We start from the raw sequence: 27,722 nt of genomic DNA, 5'->3' as shown, positions 1-27,722 counted from the left end.
GGAGGCACTGGGGGGGCTGTGAACGGCGCGGGGGGACACCCCCCCACCGGTGCCGGCGGTGGGCGACCCCCGGGGCCGCCCGCGGGGCAGGGACCGGCCGCCCCTCCTCGCCGGGGGCTCGGGGCTGCCTGGGGACCGCCGCCCGCCCCCCGCCCGCTGCTGGGGACCCCGGGCCCCGCCCGCCCCCTGCCCGCTGCTGGGGACCCCGGCCCCTGCCCGCTGCTGGGGACCCCCGGGCCCCGGCTGCGTGGGGGTTCCCCCGTGGAGCCCCCCGGGGACCCTCGCCATTTCCCCCCGCCCGCAGCGCCGGAGCCGCGCCATGAGGGAGAGCTTCGACGCCTCAGGTACGCGCCCGCCGCTCCCGGGGGTCTCGGCTCCGCTCCCGCCGTGCCGGGGGGCCGGGACCGCCCGCAGCCCCGGGGTGGGCAGGGGGAGGCACTGGGCGCCGCGGCAGGGGCTCAGCCTGGTCCCCTCCCACGCAGGTTCCCCCGTGGCCAAGCCGGAGCCGATCCCGCTGGCAGAGGAGATGGAGGCGCCCAGCTGCGACGGCTCAGGTGGGTGCCAGGGTGGTCCTGCCCGTCCCCCTGCCCGTCCTCCTGCCCCCAGGGGTCTCCCGGGGTCCCCGCAGGGCGCGGGGCCGTCCCGGAGCTGGGGGGGACCCTGGCTTTGCCCCCTTTGCCTTCCCAGCGCGGCTGGTGGTCCCCAAGGCGGAGGCCGTCCCCGAGGGCGACGGAGAGGAGCCGGGGGCTGCGGGGGAGCCGGGGGGCCTGGAGCACGGCTGCTCAGGTGAGGGCACGCACCGGCACACGGCACACCCGCCGGCCGGCATGGCACAGCCACGCCGCGCACCCGGAGTTCCGGCCACAGCCCCCCGGCTGCTGGGCACGCTGGGGGCACGCGGTGCCGGTCACTCCGTCCCCGGTGGCGGTGCCGCTCGTCCCTAGCGTGGGGTGCGCCGAGAGGTGCCGCGCGTGCCGGGGGGAGCGTGCGCATCCCCAGCGCCCCGCCATCTGTGCCCCGCAGAGGACTGGCTGGTGAGGAAGGTGAAGGTGGAGGAGGAGTACGAGGAGTGGCCGGCCAGCCCCGCCGCCGAAGCCCTGCTGGCAGGGCAGCCCCTGGCCGGTGCCTTCCCCTGTGCCACCGGCGCGCCAGACTGCGTCGGCACCTGCAAGCTGGAGCAGCCATGCCCAGAGGAGCTGGGCTACGGTGGGCTGCCCGCCTTCGCCCTGCCACCCTGGCCGCTGCTGGGCCAGAGCCCGGCGGGTGCCGGCACCGGCGCCAGCGGCTGCGAGCGCTGCTTCCAGGCACGGCTCGGCCTGCGGCTGCCGGCGGGCGAACCCCAGCCCTGCGGGAGCTGCGGGGCCCCAGTCCCCCCGCGCCCCTTCGCCTGCGCCCAGTGCGGGAAGGGCTTCGGGAAGAAGGCGCACCTGACCCGGCACCTGCGGGTGCACACGGGTGAGCGGCCCTTCCCCTGCGGCCAGTGCGGCCGCCGCTTCCGCCAGAAGATCCACCTGCGCTCCCACCAGAAGACGCACACAGGTGAGCGGCCCTTCCCCTGCCCCGAGTGCGGCCGCCGCTTCCGCAAGAAAACCCACCTGGTACGGCACCAGCGCACCCACACCGGCGAGCGGCCCTTCCCCTGCACCCGCTGCGGCCGCTGCTTCGCCCACAAGCAGCATCTCCTCCGGCACCAGCAGCTGCACGCCGAGCCGGCGCCGGGGGACGGGGACGGGGTGCTCCCCGCCGAGCAAAAGCCCTTCCCCTGCCCCGAGTGCGGGAAGAGCTTCAGCTGGAAGAAGAACCTGGCGTCCCACCGCCGGCTGCACCGGGAGGGACGGCCCTTCGCCTGCGCCGAGTGCGGCCGCGGCTTCAGCGACAAGCGGCACCTGACGGCGCATCTGCGGGGGCACATGGGGCTGAAGCCCTACGCCTGCCCCCACTGCGAGAAGACCTTCAGCCACAAGCCCAACCTGACCACGCACCAGCGCACCCACACCGGCGAGCGGCCCTTCGCCTGCCCGCACTGCGCCCGCGGCTTCGCCCACAACCAGCACCTGCTGCGGCACCTGCGGGTGCACACCGGCGAGCGCCCCTTCGCCTGCCCCCAGTGCGGCCGCTGCTTCAGCTCCCGCCCCAACCTCATCGCCCACGCCAAGGCGCACGCCGGCGCCCGGCCCTTCGCCTGCGAGCAGTGCGGCCGTGGCTTCAGCCGAAAGTCCCACCTGGCCCGGCACCAGGCGGTGCACACCGGCACCCGGCCCCACGCCTGCGCCCAGTGCGGCAAGCGCTTCAGCTCCAAGACCAACCTGGCGCGGCACCAGGCGGTGCACACCGGCCACCGGCCCTACATCTGCACCCAGTGCGGCAAGAGGTTCAGCCGCAAAACCCATCTGCTGCGCCACGAGCGCACCCACGCCACTGCCCCCATCGCCGCCGTGCCCCAGCAGAGCTGGCCGGCCCCCGCTGTGCCGGCCCCGGCCGCCCTCTGCCCCTGAGCGCCGGGGGCTGAGCACTGGGACGTGCCGGGGGCCCCAGCGGCTCCCAGCAACGCTCGTGTCCGTGGCACCCTCCGGCGGGCTGGGGACCCTCGCTCAGGGCTCGCTGCCGGCTCCTGCCTGCGGCCCCCAGCCCTGCCCGCGGCCCCTCGGCCAGGCAGGGTCCTCCTGTGCCCTCGTGCCAAACGGCCAGCTCCAGCACCGTTCTCCCACTGCCCACCGCAGATGCGGCACGGAGAGCAGCTTCCGCAGGTGCCGGAGGCGACGTGGCCGGTGGCCGCTGGAAAAACTTTGGCTCTGAAACGGCCTTAAAAACGTGCAAGTGAGGGCTGGCCCGCGCCAGGCTCTGCGCTGGGCCGGCGCGGGGGGAGCCGGGGCGCGGGGGAGCCCCGTCCCCAGGAGAGGGGGGGTCTCCCCGTGGCGGTGCCGGTCGGCCGGGCTGCGTGTGGGGTGCTGCGGGGCAGATGGGCACCGACCGAGCCGGGACCGGCGGGCACCGCTGTGGTAGGAGCAAACCAAAACTGCCAATAAACCGACTTTTGTCGAACTTTCCTGAGGGCGTCTCGGGGCCGAGCCACGGGGGCAGGAACAGCGGCGTGGGGTGGCAGAGCCACGGTGCCACTGGCCCAGGGCCAGTGCCAGGAGGCTGCTCGGGGACCGAAGCAGCCGGTGCCAGTGCCTGGCTCCTGCAGTGCTCGCGGCCGGTGGGAGCCCCTTGCCGGGGCCGCGGGTCCTGGCCCCATGGTGCGCAGGAGCCCAGCGCGGCGGAGCCCCGGCAGCTGCAGCCCCCCGGGAGCGGCTCTGACCGTCAGGGAACACTGAGGGGCAGCAGGGAAGCGGCGAGAGCCGGCACAGCCCCGGCCTCGCAGGGGCGCCGAGGCCGGCAGCCGGTGGCGGGCAGAGCAGGAGGCTCCAGTGCCAGGTGGGTGCAGGCAGGGCCAGGCAGATGAAGGCAGCGGGGGTCCCAGCCAGGGGCTGGGGTCACCTCTGCCTTCCCGCGGTGATGGTGTGCAGCTGCCGGGGACACGTGGGCACCCAGAGCGGTGGCTTGGGGACACTCGGCCAACGATCAGGGAAAGGACGGCTTCGGTGGGGACGCGGTCACCTCCTGGGGACATGGGAGGGCTGGCTCTGCCATCCTGCCGCCCCAGGCACCGCTGCGGGGGCTTGGAGTCACCCTTGCTGCCTTGGGGACTGGGGACGTCCCCGGGGACACCGGTCACCGCGGGGCTGTGGGCACGGCCATGGCGCGGGGATGTCCCCGGGGACACCGGTCACCGCGGGGCTGTGGGCACGGCCATGGCGCGGGGACGTCCCCGGGGACACCGGTCACCGCGGGGCTGCGGGCATGGCCATGGCATGGTGATGTCCCTGGGGACACCGGCGTGCGGCTGCGGGCGCGGCCATTGCCCGGCAGAGGCAGAGCCACGCTGCCCGCGGGTGCCCGGTGGCCACCGCAGCCGCCCCGCGCCGGCTCTGCCCTCACCGCGCTCCCTGGGCCGCTCCCGGCAGCGGGCTCTGAGCTCCCCCCCGGCGCCCGGCCCCCCCAGCGCGGCACCGCGCCGGCGAGAGGTGTGGGGCCTGGACCACACCGCCAGCCGTTTGTCCTGCTGTCTGGCTGTCCGTCCGCCCATCAGCGCATCCCTCCATCCCTCCGTCCCATCCATCAGTCCAGCTTTCCATCCATCCATCCATCCCTCCACCCATCTGTCCGTCTGTCCATCCGTCCCTCATCCATCTCTATTTGTCCATCCACCCGTCTGTCCATCCGTCTGTCCATCCCTCCACCCGTCCGTCCATCCCTCCCTCCATCTGGCTCTGTCCACCCATCCGTCCGCCCCTCCCTCTGTCTGTCCGTCCCTGCCCTGACAGCGGCGGCGCCGGACCCCACGGACCAGGTGTCGCAGGCGTGGGGCCTCTCGGGACAGCGCGGCTGGGGGTGAGTGTGAGTGTGGGTGTGTGAGTGTGGGTGTGTGAGTGTGCGTGTGGGTGTGGGTGTGCGTGTGTGAGTGTGGGTGTGCGAGTGTGGGTGTGGGTGTGCGTGTGTGAGTGTGCGTGTATGAGTGTGTGAGTGTGCGTGTGTGAGTGTGCGTGTGTGAGTGTGGGTGTGCGTGTGTGAGTGTGGGTGTGAGTGTGTGTGTGAGTGTGGGTGTGCGAGTGTGAGTGTGGGTGTGAGTGTGTGAGTGTGAGAGTGTGAGTGTGGGTGTGGGTGTGCGTGTGTGAGTGTGCGTGTATGAGTGTGTGAGTGTGCGTGTGTGAGTGTGCGTGTGTGAGTGTGGGAGTGTGGGTGTGTGAGTGTGGGTGTGTGAGTGTGAGTGTGGGTGTGGGTGTGCGTGTGTGAGTGTGGGTGTGCGAGTGTGAGTGTGGGTGTGGGTGTGCGTGTGTGAGTGTGCGTGTATGAGTGTGTGAGTGTGCGTGTGTGAGTGTGCGTGTGTGAGTGTGGGTGTGAGTGTGTGAGTGTGGGTGTGAGTGTGTGTGTGTGAGTGTGGGTGTGCGAGTGTGAGTGTGGGTGTGAGTGTGTGGGTGTGAGAGTGGGAGTGTGGGTGTGGGTGTGCGTGTGTGAGTGTGCGTGTATGAGTGTGTGAGTGTGCGTGTGTGAGTGTGCGTTTGTGAGTGTGGGGGTGAGTGTGTGAGTGTGAGTGTGGGTGTGGGTGTGGGTGTGCGTGTGTGAGTGTGGGTGTGAGTGTGAGTGTGTGAGTGAGGGTGTGAGTGTGCGAGTGCGTGTGGGTGTGTGAGTGTGGGGGTGTGAGTGTGAGTGTGAGTGCGGGTGTGGGCTGGGGTCGGCTCTTCTCCCTCACGTGCCCATGCGCGTGCATGCATAAGTGTGCGTGCGCACGTGCGCGTGCATGCACGCGTAAGCGTGTGCGTCTGCACGCGTCTGTTGAGGTGTGCCCTTGTCCCCCGCACGTGCGCGCGTGTCCGTGCGGGCGCGGGTGCGAAGCCGGCCGTGCCCCGGCCATGTGCTGGCAGCCCAGCAAGCCAAGCGTCTCCTGGGCTGCATCTCCCGCAGCGTGGGCAGCAGGGCGAGGGAGGGGATTCTGCCCCTCTGCCCCGCTCTGGGGAGACCCCCCTGGAGCCCTGCGTCCAGCTCGGGGGTCCTCAGCACGGGAAGGACATGGAGCTGTTGGAGCGGGGCCAGGGGAGGCCACCGAAATGCTCCGAGGGTGGCCCAGCTCTGCTGGGAGGACAGGCTGAGAGCTGGGGGGGTTCAGCCTGGAGAGGAGGAGGCTGCGGGGAGACCTGATTGCAGCCTACCAGAAAGATGGGGATAGTCTTTTTAGCAAGGTCTGCTGCGACAGGACAAGAGGGAATGGTTTTAAACTAAAGAAGGGGAGATTCAGACTAAAAACAAGGAAAAAATTTTTCACGATGAGGGTGGTGAGACACTGGCCCAGGTTGCCCAGAGAGGTGGTCGATGCCCCATCCCTGGACGCGCTCACGGCCGGGCTGGACGGGGCTCTGAGCACCCCGATCCGGTTGCAGATGTCCCCACCCGGGGCGGGGGTGGCGCTGGGTGGCCTGGAAGGGTCCCTCCCAGCCCGAAGCCTCCTCTGGTTCCCTGGAGAAAGATGGGGCAGACGGTGGCCCCACGGTGGCCCCGCAGTGGCCCCGCAGGCCCTGGGGCAGGGGGCCACCGCGGGGCCCTGGGGGCTCCTTCGGGCCAGGGTGCACGTGTGCGTGTGTGTGTGTGCACGTGTGTCTGTGCATGTGCGTGTGCGTGCATCTGCATGCGTATTTGTGCATGTCTGCAGGCGTGTGCCTGTGCATCTGCGTGCATCTGTGTGCATGTGTCTGTGCATGTGTGCATGTCTCTGTGCATGCCTGTGCATGTCTCTGTGCATGTGTGCATGCCTGTGCATGCGTGTGCATGCGTCTGTGCATATGCGTGCATGTCTCTGTGCATGTGTGTGCACGTCTGCATGCGTCTGTGCGTGTGTGTGCACGTCTGTGCATGTGTGTGCATCTCTCTATGCCTGTGTGCGCATGTCTGCATGTGTCCGTGCATGTGTGCATATGCACGTGCATGTGTGCACGCGTGTGCACGTGCCTGTGCCTGTCTGCATATGTCTGTGCACGCACGCGCATGTCTGCGTGTGCACGTGCATGCGTGTGCATATGTGCATGTGCGTGTGCGCGCGTATGCACGCGTGCCCGAGCCTGCGCGCGGATGCCGGTGCCGTTACCACCCCCCCCCACGTGCGTGCACGCGGCGGCCCCACGCGTGCCCGTGCCCCTGTGCGGGGAGGGGGGCGGGGCGATCGCTCGTCTCCATGGCAACGGGGGGGCGGGGCCGCGGGGGCCGCCGGGAGCCGCCGTGGGGTGAGTGCGGGCGGGGGGCGGGGGGCTCCCCACGGGCTCTGGGCCCCACGCGGGTCCCCGCACCCCCAGGGTCCCCCCGAGTGTCCCCCACGGGTGTCCCCCCACGGGTGTCCCCCCCACGTATCCCCCCACCCCAGGCCCCCCCACCCCCCCCCCGCGTGTCCCCACACCCCCAGGACCCCCCCCCGGGTCCCCCCGCACCCCCGGGTCCCCCCCAGGTATCCCCCCACCCCAGGGCCCCCCACTCGTGTCCTCGCACCCCCAGGACCCCCCATGGGTGTCCCCCCACCCCAGGGCCCCCACATGAGTGTGGTCCCCCCCCACGTATCCCCCCACCCCAGGCCCCCCCACGGGTGTCCCCCCACCCCAGGGCCACCCCACGAGTGTCCCCCCCATGTATCCCCCCAACCCAGGCCCCCCCCACGTGTCCCCGCACCCCCAGGCCCCCCCCCCCCGGGTGTCCCCCCCACTCCAGGCCCCCCCACGCGTGTCCCCGCACCCCCAGGACCCCCCGGGTGTCCCCCCCACCCCAGGCCCCCCCAGGCCACCCCACGAGTGTCCCCCCCACGTATCCCCCCACCCCAGGCCCCCCCCCGGGTCTCCCCCCCAGTCCCCCCGGTGAGCCGTGCCCACACCCCACCAGTGCCCCCCCCCCAGCCGGGGGTCCCGGGGGGGCCACGCCGCTGCCCCCCGGCAGGGCCCGACCCCCGCCCGCCTCCCCCGCAGCCGCAGCGCGGATCGGGCCCGCGGCGGGATGGAGGGGTGCGGCGCGGCGGCAGCGGCGGCGGCGGAGGACGAGGACGAGGAGGAGGAGGAGGAGGCGGCGGCGGGGGTGCGGATCACCCCCCAGCTGCTGAAGGCCAGCACCGGGGAGTTCGCCCTGGAGTCCATCCTGCTGCTGCGGCTGCGCGGCCGCGGCATCGCCCACCTGGGCTGCCTGGGCGACTGCGCCAACCTGGAGTGGCTGGACCTCTCCGGCAACGCCATCGCCCAGCTGGGCCCGCTGGCCGCCCTCCAGTCCCTCGCCGTCCTCAACCTCTCCCGCAACCGCGTCGCCAGCCTGGAGCCCCTCGGCTCCTGCCGCAACCTCCAGAGCCTCAACCTCGCCGGCAACCGGCTGGGCAGCCTGCAGCAGCTGCGCTGCCTGACGGGGCTGCGGCGCCTGGAGAGCCTGCGCCTGCGCGACCCGCTCGCCCGCCTCGCCAACCCGCTCTGCGCCGCCCCGGCTTACCGCGCCGCCTTGGCCGACATGTTCCCCGGCCTCAAAGCCATCGACGGCGAGCGGGTATCCGGTCGCGGCAGCGATCTCTACCAGCTCTGCCGGGATCTCGACAGCTCGTTGGGGCACGGCGGCAGCGGCGGCGGTGCCGGTACTGAGCCGCCCCGCGCGGCTCAGCCCTGGGTGGAGGCAGGTTTTTGGGAGCCGCGGCTGCCGCGGCGCAGCTCCATCATGGAGGAGGCCTACAAGCAGTTCAGGGAGGTGCTGCAGGAGTGCCGGGAGCTGAGCCGTCGCGCCGACGACACCATCGCCCAGGCGGAGCGGGCGCTGAGCGGCCGCCCCGACCCCAACTCCTACGTCTTCTGAGCCGCGAGACCCCCCCGGTCCCGGGAGAGGAGACCCCCCAACGCCGCCACCATCCTGGCCCGGCCTCGCCGGAGCGATGCCGGAGGAGCCGTGGGGAACCCGGCCTCACCTGCGGGCTGGGGGGCTGCCAGAGCCCCACGCCACGCCGGAGCGGTACCCCACGGGGCTGGGGGGGTCCCGGGGTGCTCCGTCACCCGGGGGGGCTGCGGGGCTGGGAAACGGGGGCTCCCTGTGCCCTGCAGAGCTGCGGCGGGAGCAGAGCCGCCCTTGGTGGAGTTTTGGAGCCATCCCTGAGCTCTCCGGCCCGGAGGAGAGACTGCGGGGCTGGGGAGGCTGCACGCGGGGACTGGGGACGTCGCGGGGACCGGGGACATCGCGGGGCGGAGCAGTAAAGGCGCTCTGTCCTCCGAGATCCCTCTCTGCTGCGTCGTCCTGGGCCCCGAGCAGCTGGGGAGGGACTCGGCTCTACCCATTGCTCTGCCTGGACCCGCCAAGTCCCCGTCCCTCCTCCTGGGCTGGGGACAACGGGCAGGGGGTGACGCACCCGGGGCCGGCGGGGGAGCTGGCAGGGAGCCCCCATGGCCGGAGGGAGCCAGGGCTGAGCGCACCCCGGGCCCCCAACCCGCAGCGATCCCCAGTGGGAATAACGGCGGCGACAGCGGGAGCCAGAGCCGGGGTTTACTGGTGAGCTGGGGGGCAGGCGGGGGGGCGCGTCCGGGACCGTCCTTCGGTGACGCGGTGCTGGGGGGCGGCAAGCGGGGCGGTTCCCCGTGGCAGCGTCCGTCTCCTGGGGCTGGCGGCCTGGAGAGGGGACACGGGGAGGGGCTGGCTGCGGGAGGAACCCCCGCACACGCGTGTGTGTGCACACCGCGCATCTCCCCGTGACCTCGTCCCTGTCCCCGTGTCCCACGGAATTTCTCCCGGCCAAGGACAGTCCCCAGCTCCTGGGGGGGATCCCAGTCTGGCTCCGCTCTTACTGGGGGAGCGTCCACATCCCAGCAGTGCCGGGGGATGCCGGAGCGCTGCTGGCAGGAGAGGGCCGCGTCCCCCCGCCCGGCCCCGCCGTCCCCGGCACCTACCGCGGGGGGACGCGGGGACGTCCCCTAGGCTGGCAGCCCCTTGGAGAAGGCGAACATGCCGGGGAGGTAGAGCGCGTCCGACGGCTTGCCGGCCTCCTCCACCGCCCGGCACTCCGCCTCGTCTCGCTGTTTGATCTCCTGCGGGGCAGAGCACGCGGGCTGGCACCCACCGCGGCCCGATGGCCGGCGGGGACCCGTGCCGGTGCCGGGGGGCACAGCTCACCTTCACCGCCAGGTGATGGCTGGGGCCGCAGTTCTGGTACTTGTCCAGCACCTTGGGGACATCGCCGCTGTCAAACTTGTAGCAAGCCAGGCAGGTCGGCTTCCTCTGGGGGAGAGCACGGCGCGTCACCGCCCGGCCCCCGGGGACCCCCGGCGGCTCCCCGCCAGCCCACCGCCCCGCCAGGCCCACGGACGGCCCCGCCGCTCGCCGCTGCCAGGAGCCGGTGTCCCCTCCGCGGCACGGCGGAGGGACGGGGGGATCCGGGGGAGGCTGAGGTGCCCCGGTGGGGGGACGCCGGCCGGCAGCCCCGGCTCACCCGGTTCTCCAGGGTCCTGCAGTTCTGCCGCTGCGGTGTCCTCTTCCTGCAGGCCGTCTGCGCCAGGGTGACCCGCAGCTGGACGAAGGTCCCCGAGGGGTCCTCCTGGGGGGAGAGGGGGACAGCCGGGCGGCGCGGGCAGGGGGACGCGGGGCACAGCGGGGAGGGGGCAGAGGGACCCCGACCCCTCACGGCCCCGGGGTAAACCCAGCTACAAGAAGGCTCCCACCACAGGCGAGCGGGCCCACACCGGGGGGTCCCCGGAGCCCCCAGCGCCTCCCGAGGAACGGGCACGTCCGAGCCGCTGCCGTCGGCGCTCCCGGCTACGCCGGGCTGGCCGGACACCAGCAGCTGCTCGCCCCGCGGCCGGCCGTGGCACGGTTAATGAGTAGCTGAGCTCTGCCAGCCCCTGCCTGCGTGCCCCCAAGCCTGTGCCAGTGGGTCCGGCCCCACACCCGCCGTCCCCTCCCTCTGTGGCACCCCGACCCCCTCCCTGCCGACGCCGGGCCGGGGGCTCGGCCGCCATCTCCCCCCTCCCTGCAGCGGCCGCCCCCCGCGCTCACCCGCTCGACAGCCCCTTCCACCGCCTGCTCCTTGAAGAGAAAATGCACGTTGCTGCGGCCGTGGAAATACTCCATCACCTCCTTCACCACCCGCCGCTGAAGCGGGGACGGGCTGGCGGCGGCCAGGGCCACCAAGCCCAGGCAGAGGGCTAACGGGAACCTCATCCCTGCGGCGGGGGGCTGCCGGGGCTGCCTGACCCCAGAGAGCCTCGCCGATCGACCCGCTGCTGGTTTTGGTCTTTCATTAACCGATTTCCTGGGAACTGCCCCTCTTTCCGCCCCCAGGCCGGCCCCGCAGGCTGCTTGCGCGGCCTCCGCTCCGGCACGGCCCCTCCGGCACGGCCACGGGGAGGAGGGGCTGGACATGGCTACGCCGGCGGCCGGCCGGCACGGGTGCCAACGGGGGGGACGCCGGCGTCACCCCGGGGAAACGCCGGGCTTGCCCACGGCTTCGTGCCCACCAGCATCAGGCGCCAAGGGGCCGGGGGTCTCGTGCCAGAGGCAAAAGAGCCACTCGAGCTCAGTGCCGGCAGCCAAATGTTGCCACAGCAGGCAGGGGCCTGGCGGAGGCCGTGCCCTACCCTGACACGGGGCCCGGCGGCGTGGCGGGCAGGGAGCCGCCGTGGCCGGGGGGCCTGGCTCTGCCCCAGCCGGGGCCGTGGAGCCCACATGGCGCAGCCAGGCCGCCCCCAGACGCACAAGGAGCCACGGCAGGCGAAAGGAGGACGGCAGCCGGTGTCCTGGGGTGCCGGCAGCGCCGGGCACAGGGGGTTCATAGAATCACAGGATGGTTTGGGATGGAAGGGACCTTCCAAGGCCGCCCAGTCCCACCCCCGCCATGGGCAGGGACATCTTCAACCAGATCAGGGTGCTCAGGGCCCCGTCCAGCCTGGCCTTGGATGTGTCCAGGGATGGGGCATCGACCACCTCTCTGGGCAACCTGGGCCAGTGTCTCACCACCCTCAGCACAAACAATTTCTTCCTTATATCCAGTCTGAATCTGCCTTCTTTTAGTTTAAAACCATCCCCCCTTGTCCTGTCGCTACAGGCCCTGCTAAAAAGCCTGTCCCCCCCTTTCTTGTCGGCCCCCTTTCAGCACGGCAAGGCCGCAGTGAGGTCTCCCCGCAGCCTCCTCCTCTCCAGGCTGAACCCCCCCAGCTCTCAGCCTGTCCTCCCAGCAGAGCTGGGCCACCCTCGGAGCATTTCGGTGGCCTCCCCTGGCCCCGCTCCAACAGCTCCATCTCCTTCCCGTGCTGAGGACCCCCGAGCTGGACGCGGGGCTCCAGGGGGGTCTCCCCAGAGCGGGGCAGAGGGGCAGAATCCCCTCCCTCGCCCCGCTGCCCACGCTGCGGGGGATGCAGCCCAGGAGACGCTTGGCTTGCTGGGCTGCGAGAGCACATCGCCGGCTCGTGGGCAGCTTTTCATCCCCCAGCACCCCCAAGCCCTTCTCGGCAGGGCTGCTCTCCACCCCTCCATCCCCCAGCCTGTGCTGACACCGGGGGTTGCCCCCACCCAGGTGCAGGACCCTGCCCTTGGCCTTGTTGAACCCCATGAGGTTCACAGGGACCCCCCTCTCCAGCCTGCCCCGCTCCCTCTGGATGCCATCCCGTCCCTCAGGCGTGTGAACTGCACCGCTCAGCTCGGTGCCATCTGCAAAGGGGGGTTCGCACCCCCCCGGTCCCCCCACGGCTCCGTCCCCCCGGGCCAGCGCCCGGTGCCGCGGCGGGGGTGAGGCTCCCCCGGAGCGGGAGGTGGGCGCTGCCGGGTGCCGGGAGGACGAACGTCTCCAACACAAGCCGACAAAGCGCGGCGGCGGCCCGGGGCGGGCAAGGAGCAGCGGCCGGGGCGAGGAGGAGGAGGAGGAGGAGGAGGAGGAGGAGGAAGGCCGGGCCCAGGGCCCCGCACCGAGCAGGGCCTCCCGCCCGCGGGGCTACAGGGCGGGGCCCCGGGGCAGGCACAGGCCCCCCGGGCAAGGCGGGGGGGGCCCAGCGGGGGCTCCACCGGGAGAGGCAGCGGGTCCCGCCCCTCCCGGTACCGGTAAGGCGGGGAATGGCGGCGGGGGGACGCTCTGACCCGCCCCGGGCGCTCTCTATGATGGCACCGGTGGGCGCTCTGGCAACGCGCCGGCGGCTCGGTGGTGCGGCAGGGGGCGCTCGAGCCGGGCCTACGGGTGCCGCCGCGGGCCACGCCCGCTGACCCGGAAGTGCTTTCGCCGAGCGGCGGGCGCGGCCCCTTCCTCCCGCTGCCGGGCGCCCGCCTGCCGGCCTCGCCGCCGCCACGACGTCACCGCCGCCACGACGTCATCGCGTGGCGGGACACCGGCAGCCCGTGAGTTTCCCCGGGGGAGGCGGCGCCGGGGCCTGGCCGGCGGCGGGCGGGTCGCTACGGCAACGCGCGGCCTGGCCCGGGGGCGGCCCGGGGCCACGGTGAGGGGCCGGGCCCGGGGCGGGGGGTTTGTCCCCGGTAAAACCGTTCGCCGGGGCGTTAGGAACGGGATCGGGGCGGGAGAACCGACGGAGGCGGCGGAGAAGCGAGGAGCGGCCGGGCCGTCCCGCCCCGGTGCCGCCGGGAAGCGCTGCGGTGCAGCGGCCGCCGCGCCCGCCGCCAGGCCGACGTCGTGCCCGAGACCCGCTGAGCCCGGCGCGGGCTCCAGCCTCCGCCGCCGTGCCCGGCGGTTCGTCACCGCCGCGGGTGTCCTGGCCTCGCCGACCGGCACCGCGGCCCAGCCGGCACCAGCGCTCGGAGCCGCGCTCCGGATTTATCGGCGTGCCGCCGGCCTCCGCGGCTGCCACCCCGCAGGCAGCCCCGCGCCCGCCCGGAGCCTCCCGGGCTGTAAACGGACCCGGGGCCGGGGGGGGGGATTTGCCCGGCACTGGATCAGAGTTGCCCCGCGGTCGCTGTTTCCCACCCTGCTGCCCCGGTGCCGGTTCCTCCCTCCGAGGGGCTGGGGGGTTCGTGGCCCTGCCCGCACCCCTGCCGCCTTCTGCCCGCTGCTCCGCCGAGCCTCGGGGGGATTCGCCCCCGCACGCCGTTCCTGCCTCGCCTCGGCCGCGCCGGGTCCGTGGCGGCGCTGGGGAGCGGCGCGGCTCGGTTGAGCCATACGCAAAGCGTTGGCGGGGCGGCTCGCCGGGGCTGAGCCGGGCACCGGCTCGTCAGCGCTTGGTGGGGGTTAACGATCGGGGGGTAACGGCGCCTGGCGCGGCGCAGAGCTGCGGCCCTGCTGCTGCGGCGGCCCCCCGGGACACCGGTGGGTGTCCGCACCGCAGCGTCCCAAGCCCCCGAACGCGGCACGCTGCCGGGGAGGGCTGGCATCCCAGCCGGCTCCCACACGGCGCAGCTCCGCAGCCTGCGCTCCTCTTGTCAGCCGGATTCCAAAAATAGTTCTCATTAAGCCCAGGCGTTTGTCAGAGCGGCCCGATCGCTGCCGGGGCTTTTAAAGGGCGACGCGGGGGCGGGGGGCTCGTCTCCGAAGCGTGGTCGCTGCGTTAGCCCCCTCCTCGGGGCGCCCTGTCCCGCCTGGGGTGCTCGGAGAGGGGGGAACAGACCCGAAAGGGCGGGCGAGGCGTTCCTTTCCGACCGAAACTGGGCAGAAGGCGTTTTACCGGTCAATCTCAGGCCGGGTTTTGGGGAGGGAGGCGGCTCGGAGCCGGGCCGGGCGACCCTCGCGTCCCCGTGGCATGGGAGCCGGCAGGGCTGCGCCGTTGTGGTTGCCCACTGGCTGCGGCAGGGTGAGGCCGCGCCAGGGCTGGTTCCCGCCTGCCGGGAGCTGTAGTTTCCCGGCCCCGCGGCCGCGAGCAGCACTCGGCGTGTGGTGACAGGCCTCTCGGCGTGGACTACAAATCCCAGTAGCGCTGGCTGCGCCGCTTTACTGTAAACAGAATGAATCCGGGCCAGACCCCGGGGTCAGCGCCTTCCTCTCCCCGAAAATAACTCGGAGGAGGAGGAGGGATACGGACGCCAGCGGAGCCTCTCCCGAGGGGGCCGGGCTCCTCCAGCGCTGCCTCTCGGCTTTCCCCGCTCACCGGCTCCCCTCTCTCTCGCTCTCCCAGGGACCCGCAGCAGCCATTTGGAGGAAGTCGGGGAAGAGCGGAGCCCGCGACCGTGGCGGAAGGCGGAGGGGAAGGACAGCCGCCGCCCCGCGCTCTCCCCGGAGCCGATGTCCTCTCCCCTCGCCGGGCGGCCCCGAGGGGAGCCATGTCTGCAGGGGGAGCGCCCCAGGTACGCGCGGGGCAGGGGGGGCACGGCTCCGTCCCTGGGGGAAGGGGCCAGAGGGGGGCCAGCTCCGACCGCGTCCCTCTGCGGCAGAGCAGAGCGCGCTGCCGGGGCGGTGGGGAGGAAGCTCCGCTCCACTTGCACGCCGTGACATTTTGGGGGGGGGGCTGTTGGGGTTTTCCCGGGGGCTGGGAGCTCCTCTGGTGCTTTTCCTCACGTAGTTTAGAAACATGGGTGCCCAGGGGCCGCGCGAGCCCCCTGCGGGGCTTTTTCTTTTAAATTGGCGCTTCTTAAAGTTCCGGCAGCCATCAGAGCGCGGGCCGGGCTCCGTGTCGTCTGCCATCTGCTCTCCTTGCGCTCCTGCCAAGCTACGGAGGAGTTTTGAGGGAATAAGAGAGGAATCCCAGGGGGGGGAGACGGGTGGATTAGGTGTCAAGCTTCCTGGGAAAAGCCACTCTGGCTCCTTCCAGAGATTTCCTCCTTCGGTCCAGGTGCTGGCTGGGTTGGGAGTGGGGCTGGGGGATCACACCCAGCGAGGGATCCGCTTGGGAAAGGAGTGATCTCGTTGGAGGGGGTGGTGAGTGTGGGGCTTCAGCCCTCGGCCAGCTCTGCTCCAGGGTTTCTGCTCTTGCTGGTGGGGAAACTGAGGCACAGAGGGGAAGCGACTTTTCTGTGCCGAAACAAGCCGGTGGCAAAGCAGGAGGCGTCACCCCGAGCCCCTGCCCTGCCCTCCCACACCTCTGCCTGCCTGCTCTGCCTGTACCTCCCCGTGCCAGCTCCTTTCCTGAAGGTCCCGCTGAGCCAGGACCCCTCGAGCTCTCAAGTTCAGGTTCTGCGGGGTGTGGGGGCTTTCTGAGGGCCCGGCTGTTCAGAGCGGTGTGGCCGGCCTGTCGCTCCCCAGGCACGGCGCACGCCTCGCCGTGGGGCAGGTCCTGGCGGTGGCCCAAGGGTGTCAGGCACCGATTCGAAAGCCCACCGCCTGTCAGGGAGTCACAGCGTCGTTTCTGGTTGGAAAAGAGCTTTGAGACCCTCGAGTCCAACCGTTAACCCAGCGCTGCCACGGCCGCCACTAAACCATGTCCCCAGGCACCACATCTCCCCGGCTTTTCAATCCCCCCAGGGATGGGGACTCAGCCCCTGCCCTGGGCAGCCTGGGCCAGGGCCTGACAGCCCTTTGGGGAAGGGATTTTTCCTAACATCCAACCTAACCCTGCCCTGGCGCAGCTTGAGGCCGTTCCCTCTCGTCCCATCGCTTGTTCCTGGGGAGAAGAGACCGACCCCCCCGGCTCCAGCCTCCTTTCAGGCAGTTGCAGAGAGCGATGAGGGCTCCCCTCAGCCTCCTCTTCTCCAGGCTGAGCCCCCCCAGCTCCCCCAGCCGCTCCTCCCCAGCCTTGGGCTCCAGCCCCTGCCCCAGCCTCGCTGCCCTGCTCTGGCCACGCTCCAGCCCCTCCATGGCCGCCTTGGGGTGAGGGGCCCAGCGCTGAGCACAGCATTCGAGGGGCGGCCTCCCCAGTGCCCAGCACAGGGGGACGATCCCTGCCCTGCTCCTGCTGGCCGAAAAACCCAAAGAACCAAACCCAAAAAAAGTGATGGTGATCCGCTGAAACGCTTCTCCTCTCTCCCGGACCAGGCTGCCCACGCCCTGAACCTGCTCCCTTACCCCAGGCTGAGCGAGGTGCCGAGAGCCGGACACGAGCTGGATGCTGTCGGCGCGGAGATCCCGTCCGACCCCTGCACAGGTGAGCGCCGGCGAGCGGGCGGCACCGCGCCGGGCAGGCAGCGCCGGTGTGGGAGGGGGGATGTGGATGCACTCGTGCATTCTCCAGAGTACAGGCGGTCCTGCGGTTACACCAAGTCCGACTGACTGCCGGCAAGTCTCCTCTTGACCGGAGTGGGGGGATGCAGGGGGTGACACAAAGATCGTATGTAAATGTATGCAAATGAGGCATCACTGGGAGGAATCCCCAGCCCGAAGCTGGAGGCCATCGCTCTGCTGGCCCAGCTCCTCTCCTAAAGATGGAGCCTTCTCGTCTGCTTGGGAGGCGCGGGTTGGAATTAATGGCATTTTTGCGGTAGCCTTTGAAACGGGATGATCAAAGCGTTGGGCGGGATCGAGGGGTGCGCGGGTGAGCCCGCCAAAGGCTGCGGGAAGAGTCGTTTTTCCGAGGAACGGCGCTCCTTCCCACCTTTCGCCTTGCCGGCAGGAGGGAGCCTGGTGCTGGTGTTGCCTTTTATCTTTAATTACACTTCAGACAGCAGAAGCTTAAAATAGATGAAAGCGATGCCCCCAGGCTTCGTTAATTTTAGCTTATTTGTGAATTAACGCAGGCATCTCCCGCGTAACGATGTCTATGCCGAACGCGTGTTTTGCAGCGTGACACAGTTCACGGTGACCAGCTCTTATCCCTTCAACCAGGCTACAGATTTTTCAAGCCCGGTGGTTTGTTCGGTATCAAACAGTCGGAGGAGCCGTACACTGAAGGCCAGCAAATGCAGGAGGAGAGCAAGATCCTCGTGAGCCCCTGCGCGGGTAGGTGCTCCGCGTGCCCTGCCGGAGGCAGTGGGAAACCCGGCTCTGGCGGGGGATGTTCCTCTTGTGGGCAAAGGCCATTTGGGGCCAGTTTGCAGCCATTTGGGGCCAGTTTGTGGCTGTTTCAGGCCAGTTTGCAGCCATTTCGGGCCAGTTTGCGGCTGTTTCAGGCCAGTTTGCGGCCATTTTGGGCCAGTTTGCAGCCATTTCAGGCCACTTAATGGCAAGTTTTTGCTATCGCTGCTGCCGCCAGCGCCACTTTCGGTGAGTCAGGGGTGGGGCGGGCTCTGGGCAGGGCTCTGATCCCGCTGATTCTTCAGGCTGCGATAAACCGCAGTGATTTAGTTTTAGGTAGCCCTGGGAGGAGCAGGGAGTTGGACTCGATGGTCCTCATGGGTCCTTTCCAACTTGAGATATTCTGTGATTCTGTGAGAGACTCTGACATTAACGGCTCGAATCTTTTTGAAATCCAGTTGAGCCCGGTCGAGTGAATAAAGTGGAGCAGCCCGAGGAGAAGCCGGGGGGAGCTGCCGGCTCCCTGGAGCTGTATCCCGCCGCCGCCAGCAGTTCCAGCCGCTGGTTTCACGGTGGGCAGCGTGCGCCCGAGCGGGCGGGCATGGAGAGAGATGGCGCCGCCGGCCTCAGCCCGCTCTCCAGCCGGGTGGCCTGCTGGGTGCCGCAGCTCGGCGCCGGCCCTTTCCGCTGCGCCCAGTGCGGGAAAGGTTTCCGGCAGAAGCAAAGCCTCATCACGCACGAAAGGATCCACACCGGAGAGAAACCCTACAGGTGCGGGGACTGCGGGAAGAGCTTCAGCCAGCGGCCCAACCTCCTGACCCACCGGCGGGTGCACACCGGGGAGCGCCCCTTCCCCTGCGCCCAGTGCGGCAAGAGCTTCAGCCAGAAAGCCAACCTCCTGGCCCACCAGCGCATCCACGCCGCCGGGGAGAAGGCGCTGGCGGGGGGCGAGCAGGAGGACGGCGCTTCCGGCAAGCCGAAGCTGCGATCGCAGCAGCGGAGTTACCAGGAGGACACCCCCTTCGTCTGCCCCGAGTGCGGGAAGAGCTTCAGGCAGAAGCCCAACCTCATCACCCACCGGAGGATCCACACCGGCGAGCGGCCCTTCACCTGCTTCCTCTGCGGCAGGAGCTTCAACCAGAAGACCAACCTGGTCACCCACTACCGGGTGCACACCGGGGAGCGCCCCTTCGCCTGCACCCAGTGCGGCAAGCGCTTCACCCAGAAGACCAACCTGGTGACGCACCAGAGCACCCACACGGACCTCCGTCCCTACCCCTGCGGGCAGTGCCAGAAGTGCTTCAAGGACAAGGTCTCCCTCAAAGCCCACCAGAAGACCCACGCCCCGCGCCAGCGCCGCTGCCCGGGCCGCAGCCCTGCCGCCAGCCTGCCCTACGGGGCTGCGCCCACCCTGCTGCAGCCCGGGGGTCCCGAGCAAGAGCCCCCCTTCAGCCCCATGCCGCCGCTGCCCGTTCAGAAGATCCCCGAGGGCCAAGAGCTGTACTCGTGCTCGGAGAAGAGCTTTCCCCCGAAGGAGCCGCTCCTGCCGCCCCAGCAAGCCCCCCTGGGCGAGCAGGCCTTCCCCTGCGTCCAGTGCGGGGAGGGCTTTTGCCAGAAGGTGACTCTGCTCCGGCCGCAGCATGGCCCCACCGCCGAGGCTCCTGGCGGGTGCGCGGCGGCCTTCACCCACAGCCCGCACCTCCTGGGGCACCTCGGGGTGCAGCCGGTCCTGGGGGATGCGACCGCCCCGGCTCCCCCGGCCGCCGGCGCGGAGAAGCCCTTCATCTGTAACCAGTGTGGCAACAGCTTCGGCCTCTGGCTCTCCCTCGTGGCCCACCAGAAGACCCACGCCGGCCAGAAGCCCTACCCGTGCCCTGAGCACGAGAAGAGCTCCGGTGACGAGCTCTCCCCCAAAGCTGCGCAGGAGAAGCAGGCGGAGGGGAGAGCCTGGGTCTGCCCTGAGTGTGGGAGAAGCTTCGCCCAGTACGAGCGCTTGGTAAAGCACCGGCAAAACCACCGGGGCAGAGGGCCCTACCGCTGCGACGTCTGCGGCAAGAGGTTCAGCCTGAAGACCAACCTGGTGACCCACCAGCGCATCCACACCGGCGAGCGGCCCTTCACCTGCGGCGTCTGCGGCCGCCGCTTCAACCAGAAGGGGAACCTGGTCACCCACTACCGCACCCACACCGGCGAGCGCCCCTTCGCCTGCGCCCAGTGCGGCAAGCGCTTCGCCCAGAAGCCCAACCTCATCGCCCACCAGAAGACGCACACCGGCCGGCAGCCCTTCACCTGCCTGGAGTGTCCCAAGCGCTTCAAGAGCAAACTCTCCCTGCGCGTCCACCAGCGCGTGCACACGGCGGAGAGACCCCAGAGCGAGCCGGGCCAGGCCGCCGGCCTGCAGAGCCACCCCGGGAGCCCCTATCCCTGCTCCCTCTGCGGGGAGACCTTCGAGGAGCACGGGGAGCTGCAGCTGCACCGGCAGGGCCACGCCGGGGAGCGGCCGCACGCCTGCGCCGAGTGCGGGAAGCGATTCCGGCAGAAGGTGAATCTGGCCGTTCACCAGAGGACCCACACCGGCGAGAGGCCGTTCCGCTGCGCTGAGTGCGGGAAGGGCTTCAGCCAGAAGGCTCACCTCCTCCGGCACCGCAGGACGCACGCCGGCGGCATCCCGCCCTCCTGCTGCGAGGGGACCTGCCCGGCGCACCCGGAGGAGCCGGACACCCACGGCGCTCCCTTGGGAAAGGGCTCCGAGCCCCCCGGCATGCTGCTGCCCCCCTGCTCCCGCGGAGCCGCTCACGGATCGCTGGCTCGGGAGGAGCTTCGGCCGGCAGCGCAGCCCCCCACCCGCCCGGAGAGCCCCTCCGGGGCGGCAGACATCCTCCTGCAGCTGATGCAGGAGGAGCACCACCTCGGCTCCGGCTCCCAGCACCCGCAGGAGGGGCCGGCGGGGCAGTGCCCCTGCAAGTGCACCGAGGGAGGGGAAGGCTTGAGCCCGAAGCCGCCCAGCCTGCCGCCGCAGTGCTGCTGCGCCGACTGCGTGAGCCAGCGGCAGCTGCTCCTGAAGCCCCAGCCCGACTGCCGAGCGGAGCTCTGGTGCAAGTACGGCGCCTGCGGCAGAAGCTTTGAGGAGAAACGAGTCCTGAGAGTGCCTGAGAGAGCGCACGGCGAAGAGAAACCCTCGCCGTGCCCCAGCTGCTTGTAACGCCTGCGCGGGCTGCCGAAACCTGCGCCGGGTGAGGGACCGGACCTCGTCGCTCTTGCACTAAAAGGCACCAAACCTAAAGAGGCGGCGGCTCGCGCCGGGGGCCGCTCGCTGACCAAACGAGGACAGTGCCAAGGGAGAGCCGCAAGCCGGGACTCGCGGTGCCCGCCGGGACACGGCGGCGATGGGGACTCGGGAGAAGCGTGGTGGATTTGGGAACTCGGAGGCCCCTACGGGCGGGCGTCGGAGGGAGTGGCGCAGGAGGTGGACTCGGCCGAGCTCTCCGTCTCGCCAATGTACCAAATCCGTAGCGGGGATGGAGCCGAGAAGCAGCGACAAGACCCTGGAGCCGCAGCGTTTGCTCCCGCTGGGGCTGCATGGACCGGAGGGAGCGGGAAGAGCTCGGGACGTGGGATCTGTCGGCTTAAAAGCCGCTTCCGTCGTGCAGCCGGCCCGGCAGCGGCACGTCCGCCTGCTCCTGCCTCCGGGTTCCGCTGGGCGACACGTGGACCCGGAGCCGGCCCTGGGGCAGAGCGGGGCCTCCGTGGGCCAAGAGCTTCTCCCAGAACCCTCCATCCCCTCTCTTCCCGACTGGATGTCGTTCCGCAAGGATGCATTTGGGATGGAACGGCTTCGCCGGGCGGGAGGAGCGAGCGGCGGGAGGCAGGGAGAGCTGGGGGGAGGCGCCGGGGCCCTCCTGCCTCGCAGGTGACCTCCTGCCGACGCTCCCTGGCCAACGGCGCAGGATCCGGCCTCTGGCTTCCCTGGGAGAGTGCCGGGAAAACGGGAAACAGTCCGGAAAACGGCCTGGAATCGTCTCGGCTCACCTCTGCTTCCAAAAGGGACCCGGGAGAAGCCTCTCCTCCGTCCCGGAGGGGCCGCGCAGGGTGACGGGGGGGTGGGGAAGGGGGGGGTGTAGCTTGTGCTTCTCTGCTTGCTCTGTGGCTAATCTTTCTGACTAGCACCTCTTTCTGGTACGCGATTAACTTCTGCCTGGGCAACCCCGACGCACCGGGGCAGCGGGAGCGGCCGTAGGCTGCCAGAGCCTTTGCGCTAGCTCGTGGTGGTGGTGTCTGCCCGTTTCCCTGCCGGCACGGCGCCCCGGCTGCCGCAGAGGCACCGGTGGCTTGCTGGGGCTTGCCTGCCGTCTCCGCTTCCCCGTCGGTGCGGCAGAGCCCGTGGCAGCGGGAGGCGAAGCTGGGGAGCCGCTTCGTCAGGCGTCCGGGGAAGGGAACGGGAACCGCGCGCCTGAAAGCCGGTCTTGCTTTGAAGTGCGCTTCAGCCGAAAGGGGAAACGAATCTCGCCTGCCGCGTCGGAGGGGAACCGTCGTCCCGTCGCCGCCCTCCTGCGCACCGGCAGCCGCCCGGTCCTCGGCCCCAGCTGCGGCACAGGAGCCGCGTCTCGCGGTGCCGGCGGCTGCGAGCGTCGGGCAAAGACCTTCCTTGAAATCACAGGGGATGGATGGTGTCACCGCAGCCCGGCTCGGTGCCGCGCCGCTTGCCGCCAGCGCCCAGCTACCGCTGTGGGTTTTGGGGTGCATCCCGAGGGGCGTAGCCTAAGGAGAGGCTTTGGCACCTGCCGGGGGCCGGGGCGGCAGCCGGGGGGACACCGGGACGGTCACGACCAGAGCTTTGCCGGGGTGAGGCGACGAAGCAGCCGGGTGGGAGCTGCCTGGCAGCGGGGTCCCAGCACCCGAAATCCGGCAGGCTGGGCCCCGGCCCCCCTCGCCCGCAGGCAGACGCGCCGCCCTCCTCCCCCCGCTCCGCTCCAGCAGCATTTCAGGTCCTTGCAATTCTATTTTTTTGAGGTTATTTAAAATAAAAGCTTTCTCACAGCAGGCTCCTGGCTCCTCTGTCCTGGGAAGCGTCGAGGCCGTGCCGCGGAAGGAGCCCGGCTGGGGGGGGCCGGCCGGGGACAGCGGGGTCTCCTTAAGCTTAACCTTAAAGCTTAAATCCAGGCCTGAGCTTAGGCTGAGGCGAAGGCGGGTGAATTTCTGGCTGGGCCTTGGGCTCTTCCTGACCTCCAGGGCTAAACCCGCATCCCTGGGCTCTCTCCTTCCGTGGCGGAGCCGGCGGCGGCGTGGCACCTGCGGCTTGGCGTGCGTGCCAGGGCCAGCCGCTGGCTGCGGCACCAGAAGGTGACGGGCAGGGACGGCGTTGCAGGCGCCGTGGACGCAGTGCCAGAGGAGCCGCCGTGCTGGGCAGCCCCAGCCGCGGCGCCGGTTGTTGGTCCCCGCGTCCGCTTTGCTCCTCTCGTTTTGTCGCAGTTCAATTTACGGTCGTGCTGCTGGCAAAGCCGCTTGCCGAAGCGCTCCTGGCTTTTCCATCTGGTAGCAAAAAACCTCTCAGAGGAACGGGGAAAACGTGCGGGATTGTCCGCAAAACCGGTGACTTGCAGCGCTTCCTAGGGCCGGGGGGGCCGAATCCCGGCTGCTCCGGGGCTTGTGCTCGGCTCCTTCCCTCGGCGCGGCTCTGGCCGCCAGATGAGCCGGCCCTGGCACCGCGGCAGGCTTCGATCGGTGCGGGCCCTGCTCCGCCGCGTCCCCCGGCTCGCGGAGCTGCTGCCCTCCGTAACCCCGCCGTGGTGGGCAGGGGCTCTGCCCCGCAGCTGCCGGCCCCCGGCCCGGCTCACCGGGACCACCAGTGTGGCCGAGGGACCAGGACCGGCGCTGGGCCCGGTTTTCCCTCCTACGGCAGGGCCGGGCGCCGGGGGAGCCTGTCGGAGGGCGTCAGGCCTCCGTTGTGCAACCGCGGCCGAGGCTCTGGGAGTTGGGGGGCGTCCGGCTTCATTACCGGTAACATCCGCAGACGAACCCCTCCAGGGAGGAATCCTTTGGCAACGAGGCGCCAGCCCCGGGCTCCCCTCGCCCCCAAACACCTCAAAGCTCCTCCCGGCCCAAACCTTGCCGGGAGCAGCCGTTTTGGGGGGAAGCCACGGGCCGGCGACACCCCCAGCCCACGGCACTGCCCAGCCCTGCGCCCTGCCACCCAGGAGGCGTTTGCCAGGAGCTGCGCCTGGCCGTGCCGCTCACTGCGCTCCAGTGGGGCCGTGGAGCCGAGGCGGCCTCCTGCCGTCCCCCTGTCACCGCTCGGGGACAGGCATCCCCTGTCCCGGCCCCCGGCAGCCCCCGGCGCCGCCACCTCCGCCAGAAAGGGAGCGACACCAGCGTCGTGGCTTCCCAGCCGCGTCCCGGCCGTCCCCGCACCGCGACGTCGCCCCCGGCCGGCTCCAGCACTCGTGGTCACGGTCCCCTTGGGAAGGGGACAACAGCCAGCTCCCGGCTTCGGCTTCGGCACTGGGAAGGTGGGCGCGGATGGGGCCGGTCTCTTGCCATCGCCTGGCCCCGGCGCAGCAGGTCTGGGCAACGGAGCGATAGCAATCTCTGCCGATGGCGTCCCAGCCGAGCGCCGGCAAGCTGTGGCCTGTGGAGAGCTGCTGCGCCCGGCACGGCTGGCGGGTGCCCAGGGCTGTCCTCGGCCGTGCCGCGCTGCCTGTGCCGGGCCCGGTGCCCTCCAACGCGCTCTGCGGCCGCCGAACCTCTCCAGGACACCGGGGTCTGTGGGCGCTGGCGTTGGTTATGGCCTGGAGGTGCTCGTGGCACGCACGAGCTCCCGGCGGTGCCGGCTGGGGTTGCCGCGGGACCACAATGGGCAGAAACGCCTCATCCCCGGCCGCGGCGGGAGCTCAGGACCGGCGCGGCCCCCGAGGTGGGCACTGCACGGCCCACGGTACCCGGCAAGGGCAGCCCCGGTGCTGTGCGTGGTGGGCTTCGCACCGCAGCACCCACTGCCATCGCAACCAGCCCGTGGCTCGGCCGGGTCAGCTCGGGGAGCGGTGGCACGGGCGGCTCTGTGCCGGGGTCACCGTCACATCCGCTGTGCTGCAACCAAAACGCAGCCTGGGGTTGCCGAGGCCGGGCGGCGGCTCTCGCTCCGGCACTGCCAGGCCGCAGCTCCCCGTGTCGGGTCGCCCGCCGGCATGGGCTGCGTGGCCGGCGCACACGACCTGGCAGAAGCCGCCGCTCCCACGCGGGCTGGGGTGATTCGGCACCGCCGGGGTGATTCGGCACCGCCGGGGCGTCCGGGCGAGGGTCCCCCGGTGCGAGGGGGGCTCCTCCCGGCGCAAGCGGCCCCGACCCGCGGCGCTGGGCAACCTCGCCGCCCGCCGGAGTCACCCGCGGGCTCGGAGCTGGGGGACACCCAGGTCCCACCGGGGGTGGGGGGGTGCCGGGCCGGGCCCCGCTTGCCCTGGGGCAAACACACGCCGGGGGCACCGTGCGGCCCCCCCGACGCGGCCCCCCCGCCCCCCGCCGTTCCCGGTCCCCCCGGTTTTGGGGCGATCCGGGCCGGCTCCCGGCCCCGGGGCGGGCTGAGGTTGCCACGGGCCGGCGGGCGATCGCCCTGCGGGGGGGTCCGGTCGCCCCCGGGGCGGAGCCGCCGCAAGGCCGGGGCGAGGGGCGCGGCGGGCCCGGTGCGTCAGGCGGGCGGGGCCGGCGGGAGGCGGCGGCGGCGGCGGCGGCGGCTCCTCGGGCAGGTCAGCACCGGGCGGGGGGAACCGGGGGAACCGGGGCGGGGGGGGAGCGGGGCCGGGGACCCCCCCACGCCGCGGCCCGGGCGGCCCCTGCCCGGCCCCGCGGCGGCTGCGGCCCGGCCCGGCCCCGCCCGCCCAGGAAGCGCCGCGGGAGCCGCCCGGCGGGGATGCGCCGAGGGGGACCGGGACCGGGACCGGGGCCGGCGGGGCCCAGCGCGACGCGACCGGACGGGAGCGGGGGGGGGCCCGCGACGCCTGGTGCAGGGGAGGGCGGCTCGGCCCGGCTCGGCCCCGTTCGGCTGGGCTCGGCCCCGCTCGGCTGGGCTCGGCTCTGCTCGGCCCGGCTCGGCCCCATTCGGCTGGGCTCGGCCCCGCTCGGCTCCGCTCGGCCTGGTTCGGCCCCTCTCGTCTGGGCTCGGCCCCTCTCGGCTCGGCCCGGTTCGGCCCCACTCGGCTGGGCTCGGGCCGGTTCGGCTCCGCTCGGCTGGGCTCGGCCCGTTTCGTCCCCGCTCGGCCCGGCCCGGCGCAGCCCGCCTCCCTCCCGGGGCCGCAGCGTGGGGTCCCCCGGGCCCCCCAACCTCGGGCCCGGCCCCGGCGGCCAAAGCCCCCCCCCAGCCCCACTCAGCGCCCCGGGGCCGCTGCCCACACCCTTCCTGCGCTCCGCAGGCAGCTGCCCGCCAGCCCGGCACGTGGCCGCGTGCCCGCCGCGGTCGAGGCCGAGCCCCGACGCCTCCGGGGCTCCCCAGGCCGCGCCGCCGCAGCCCCCGCGGGGGAGCCCCCGGTGCCGCCGGGGAGGGGGACGCGGCGGGTGGGAGCTCCGGAGGGGGTCGGCGGTGCCGGCACGCCCCAGTCCGACCAGTTTCCCGGAGGCACTGGGAGCTGCAGCCCTTCCCTGTCTGCGCTCCCCAGGGATGCGGGCGCTGTGAGCCGGGCAGCGGGCGCCCATGACGGACCTGGCTTCGCCCGCGGGCGAGAACCCCTTCGCCTTCCCGGGCGGCGAGGAGGGCCTGGGGGACGAGAAGGCGCTGGTGATCCACAGCCAGGCGGAGGAGGAGGCGGAGAAGGAGTTCAAGTGCATCCTCTGCGGGGAATGCTTCGGCCAGCAGCCCAGCCTCGCCCGGCACCAGAAGCACCACGCCGGGGAACGCGCCTTCATCTGCGCCGAGTGTGGCAAAGCCTTCAGCCTCAAGCACAACCTCATCATCCACCAGCGCATCCACACCGGGGAGCGTCCCTACCAGTGCGGCGTCTGCCAGAAGAGCTTCAGCCTCAAGCAGAACCTGCTCACCCACCAGCGCATCCACAGTGGCGAGAAGCCCTTCTCCTGCCAGCGCTGCGGGAAGTGCTTCCGCGAGCAGCGCTTCCTCCTCAACCACCAGCGCACCCACGCCGAGGACCGGCCCGGCACCGCCGCCGAGGTCCGGCCCGGTGGCAGCCGCTCGCCGGAGCCGCATGAGGCAGCCGGCGGCCCCTTCGCCTGCGCCCGGTGCGGGAAGGGCTTCGGCTGCCGGAGCAGCCTGGCCGCGCACCAGCGCAGCCACGGCGGCGAGCGGCCCTTCGCCTGCCCCGACTGCGGCAAGACCTTCAGCCAAAAGGGCTCCCTGAAGATCCACCGGCGCACCCACGCCGGCGAGACCCCCTTCGCCTGCGCCCAGTGCGGCGAGAGCTTCGCCCAGAAGGCCGACCTCACCGCGCACCAGAGCACCCACGGGGCCGAGGCCGCCCTCACGTGAGACCCCCCCGCGCCTCGGCACCCCCTCTGCTCCCACCGCGGGGCCCGGTGGTGCCCGCGCCGCCCCCCGCCTTCGGGGCTGCCCCGCCGGGGCTCTCCCGCTGCGGCCCCCCGAGCTGGTTCCCCCCCAGGAGCTGCGGGAGCACCCGGCGCCGCGCTCGCGCTCCCTCCTGCAATGGGGGATTCTCTCCCAGGGGAGCTGAGGATCCCTAGACGCTTCCCTGGGGTTTTGGGGCACGGGGCAGCCCCGTTGGCATGGCATGGGGAGCCGCCGGCACGCCCGCTCGGGGCACGCAGCCCAGCCTGGCCACGCACGCAGCCGTGCCCGGCGTGACGGGGCGCCGGCAGCCCCGGCTTGGCCTGGGAACCCCCCGGGCCATGCTCCTCGCCCGCTTCTCACCCCTCGGCCTCCTGCTGGGGTTTTTCTCCTGACGGTCACGAGGCCGATCCCGCCAGCACCGGCAGCCTCGGGCCCTCCCGTCCCCTGCGCCGGCGGGAGCCTTGCGCAGCCCACGTGGTTCCTGGGGAGCCCTTCCTCCCCTTCGCCCCGTGCCGCGGCGGTGCAGCCTCCTGCCGCAGCTTAAACCCCCTGGGCCAGGGCAAGAGACCACGGAGGAGGAGGAGGGAGGTTTCCCCAGGGCATCCCCACGCGTCCCCCTGCCCTGCCCTGCCCTGGCTGGTGCGGCTGTGGTCCGGCACGGTGAACCCGCCCGCCTTCCCCATGTGGCCGGCGTGCCGGGTGCCGGCGCGGGGTAACCTCTGCTGTGCTTGCTCGCCCAGGGAATGACGGCTGCGAATGCCAGAGCGGAGCCAGATCTCAGCAGCCGCTGGCCACACGCCGCGTTTCGCGGGGAAGGAGCCGCACCGCCACGCTGCCGGGGAGAGGGGCGTGAAGAGGAGGAGGCAGCGGCTCGCCCCG

General features: G+C 71.6%; 3 protein-coding genes across 3 annotated transcripts; 2 read left to right on the top strand and 1 right to left on the bottom strand.

The window, feature by feature from the left end:
- The first annotated feature begins 23 nt into the window (after positions 1–23).
- On the top strand, positions 24–27,722 carry LOC148057720 (uncharacterized). The gene is made up of 13 exons (XM_087752776.1): positions 24–344; positions 483–554; positions 688–786; positions 1,024–2,487; positions 4,368–4,434; positions 12,786–13,007; positions 14,631–14,799; positions 16,424–16,532; positions 17,210–17,323; positions 17,797–20,536; positions 25,738–25,879; positions 26,007–26,800; positions 27,584–27,722. Exons 1-13 carry the CDS (start codon positions 320–322, stop codon positions 27,588–27,590), a joined length of 6,024 nt encoding a protein of 2,007 aa, XP_087608902.1. The 5' UTR covers positions 24–319; the 3' UTR covers positions 27,591–27,722.
- Positions 7,547–8,803, top strand: LRRC61 (leucine rich repeat containing 61). The gene has a single exon (XM_087733351.1). The coding sequence runs from the start codon at positions 7,570–7,572 to the stop codon at positions 8,398–8,400; it is 831 nt and encodes a 276-aa protein (XP_087589477.1). The 5' UTR covers positions 7,547–7,569; the 3' UTR covers positions 8,401–8,803.
- Positions 9,061–10,942, bottom strand: RARRES2 (retinoic acid receptor responder 2). The gene is made up of 5 exons (XM_087733392.1): positions 10,582–10,942; positions 10,019–10,123; positions 9,703–9,807; positions 9,480–9,617; positions 9,061–9,201 (listed from the first exon to the last, which is right to left on the bottom strand). The coding sequence occupies exons 1-4, from the start codon at positions 10,744–10,746 to the stop codon at positions 9,504–9,506; spliced, it is 489 nt and encodes a 162-aa protein (XP_087589518.1). The 5' UTR covers positions 10,747–10,942; the 3' UTR covers positions 9,061–9,201; positions 9,480–9,503.

The sequence above is a fragment of the Nipponia nippon genome, unplaced genomic scaffold (assembly GCF_047370975.1).
Source record: "Nipponia nippon isolate SJK-2023a ecotype South Korea unplaced genomic scaffold, ASM4737097v1 scaffold_1, whole genome shotgun sequence".
Taxonomy (NCBI): domain Eukaryota; kingdom Metazoa; phylum Chordata; class Aves; order Pelecaniformes; family Threskiornithidae; genus Nipponia; species Nipponia nippon.
Note: the sequence above shows the minus strand (reverse complement) of the source record. Positions and strands in the feature narration are given on the sequence as shown.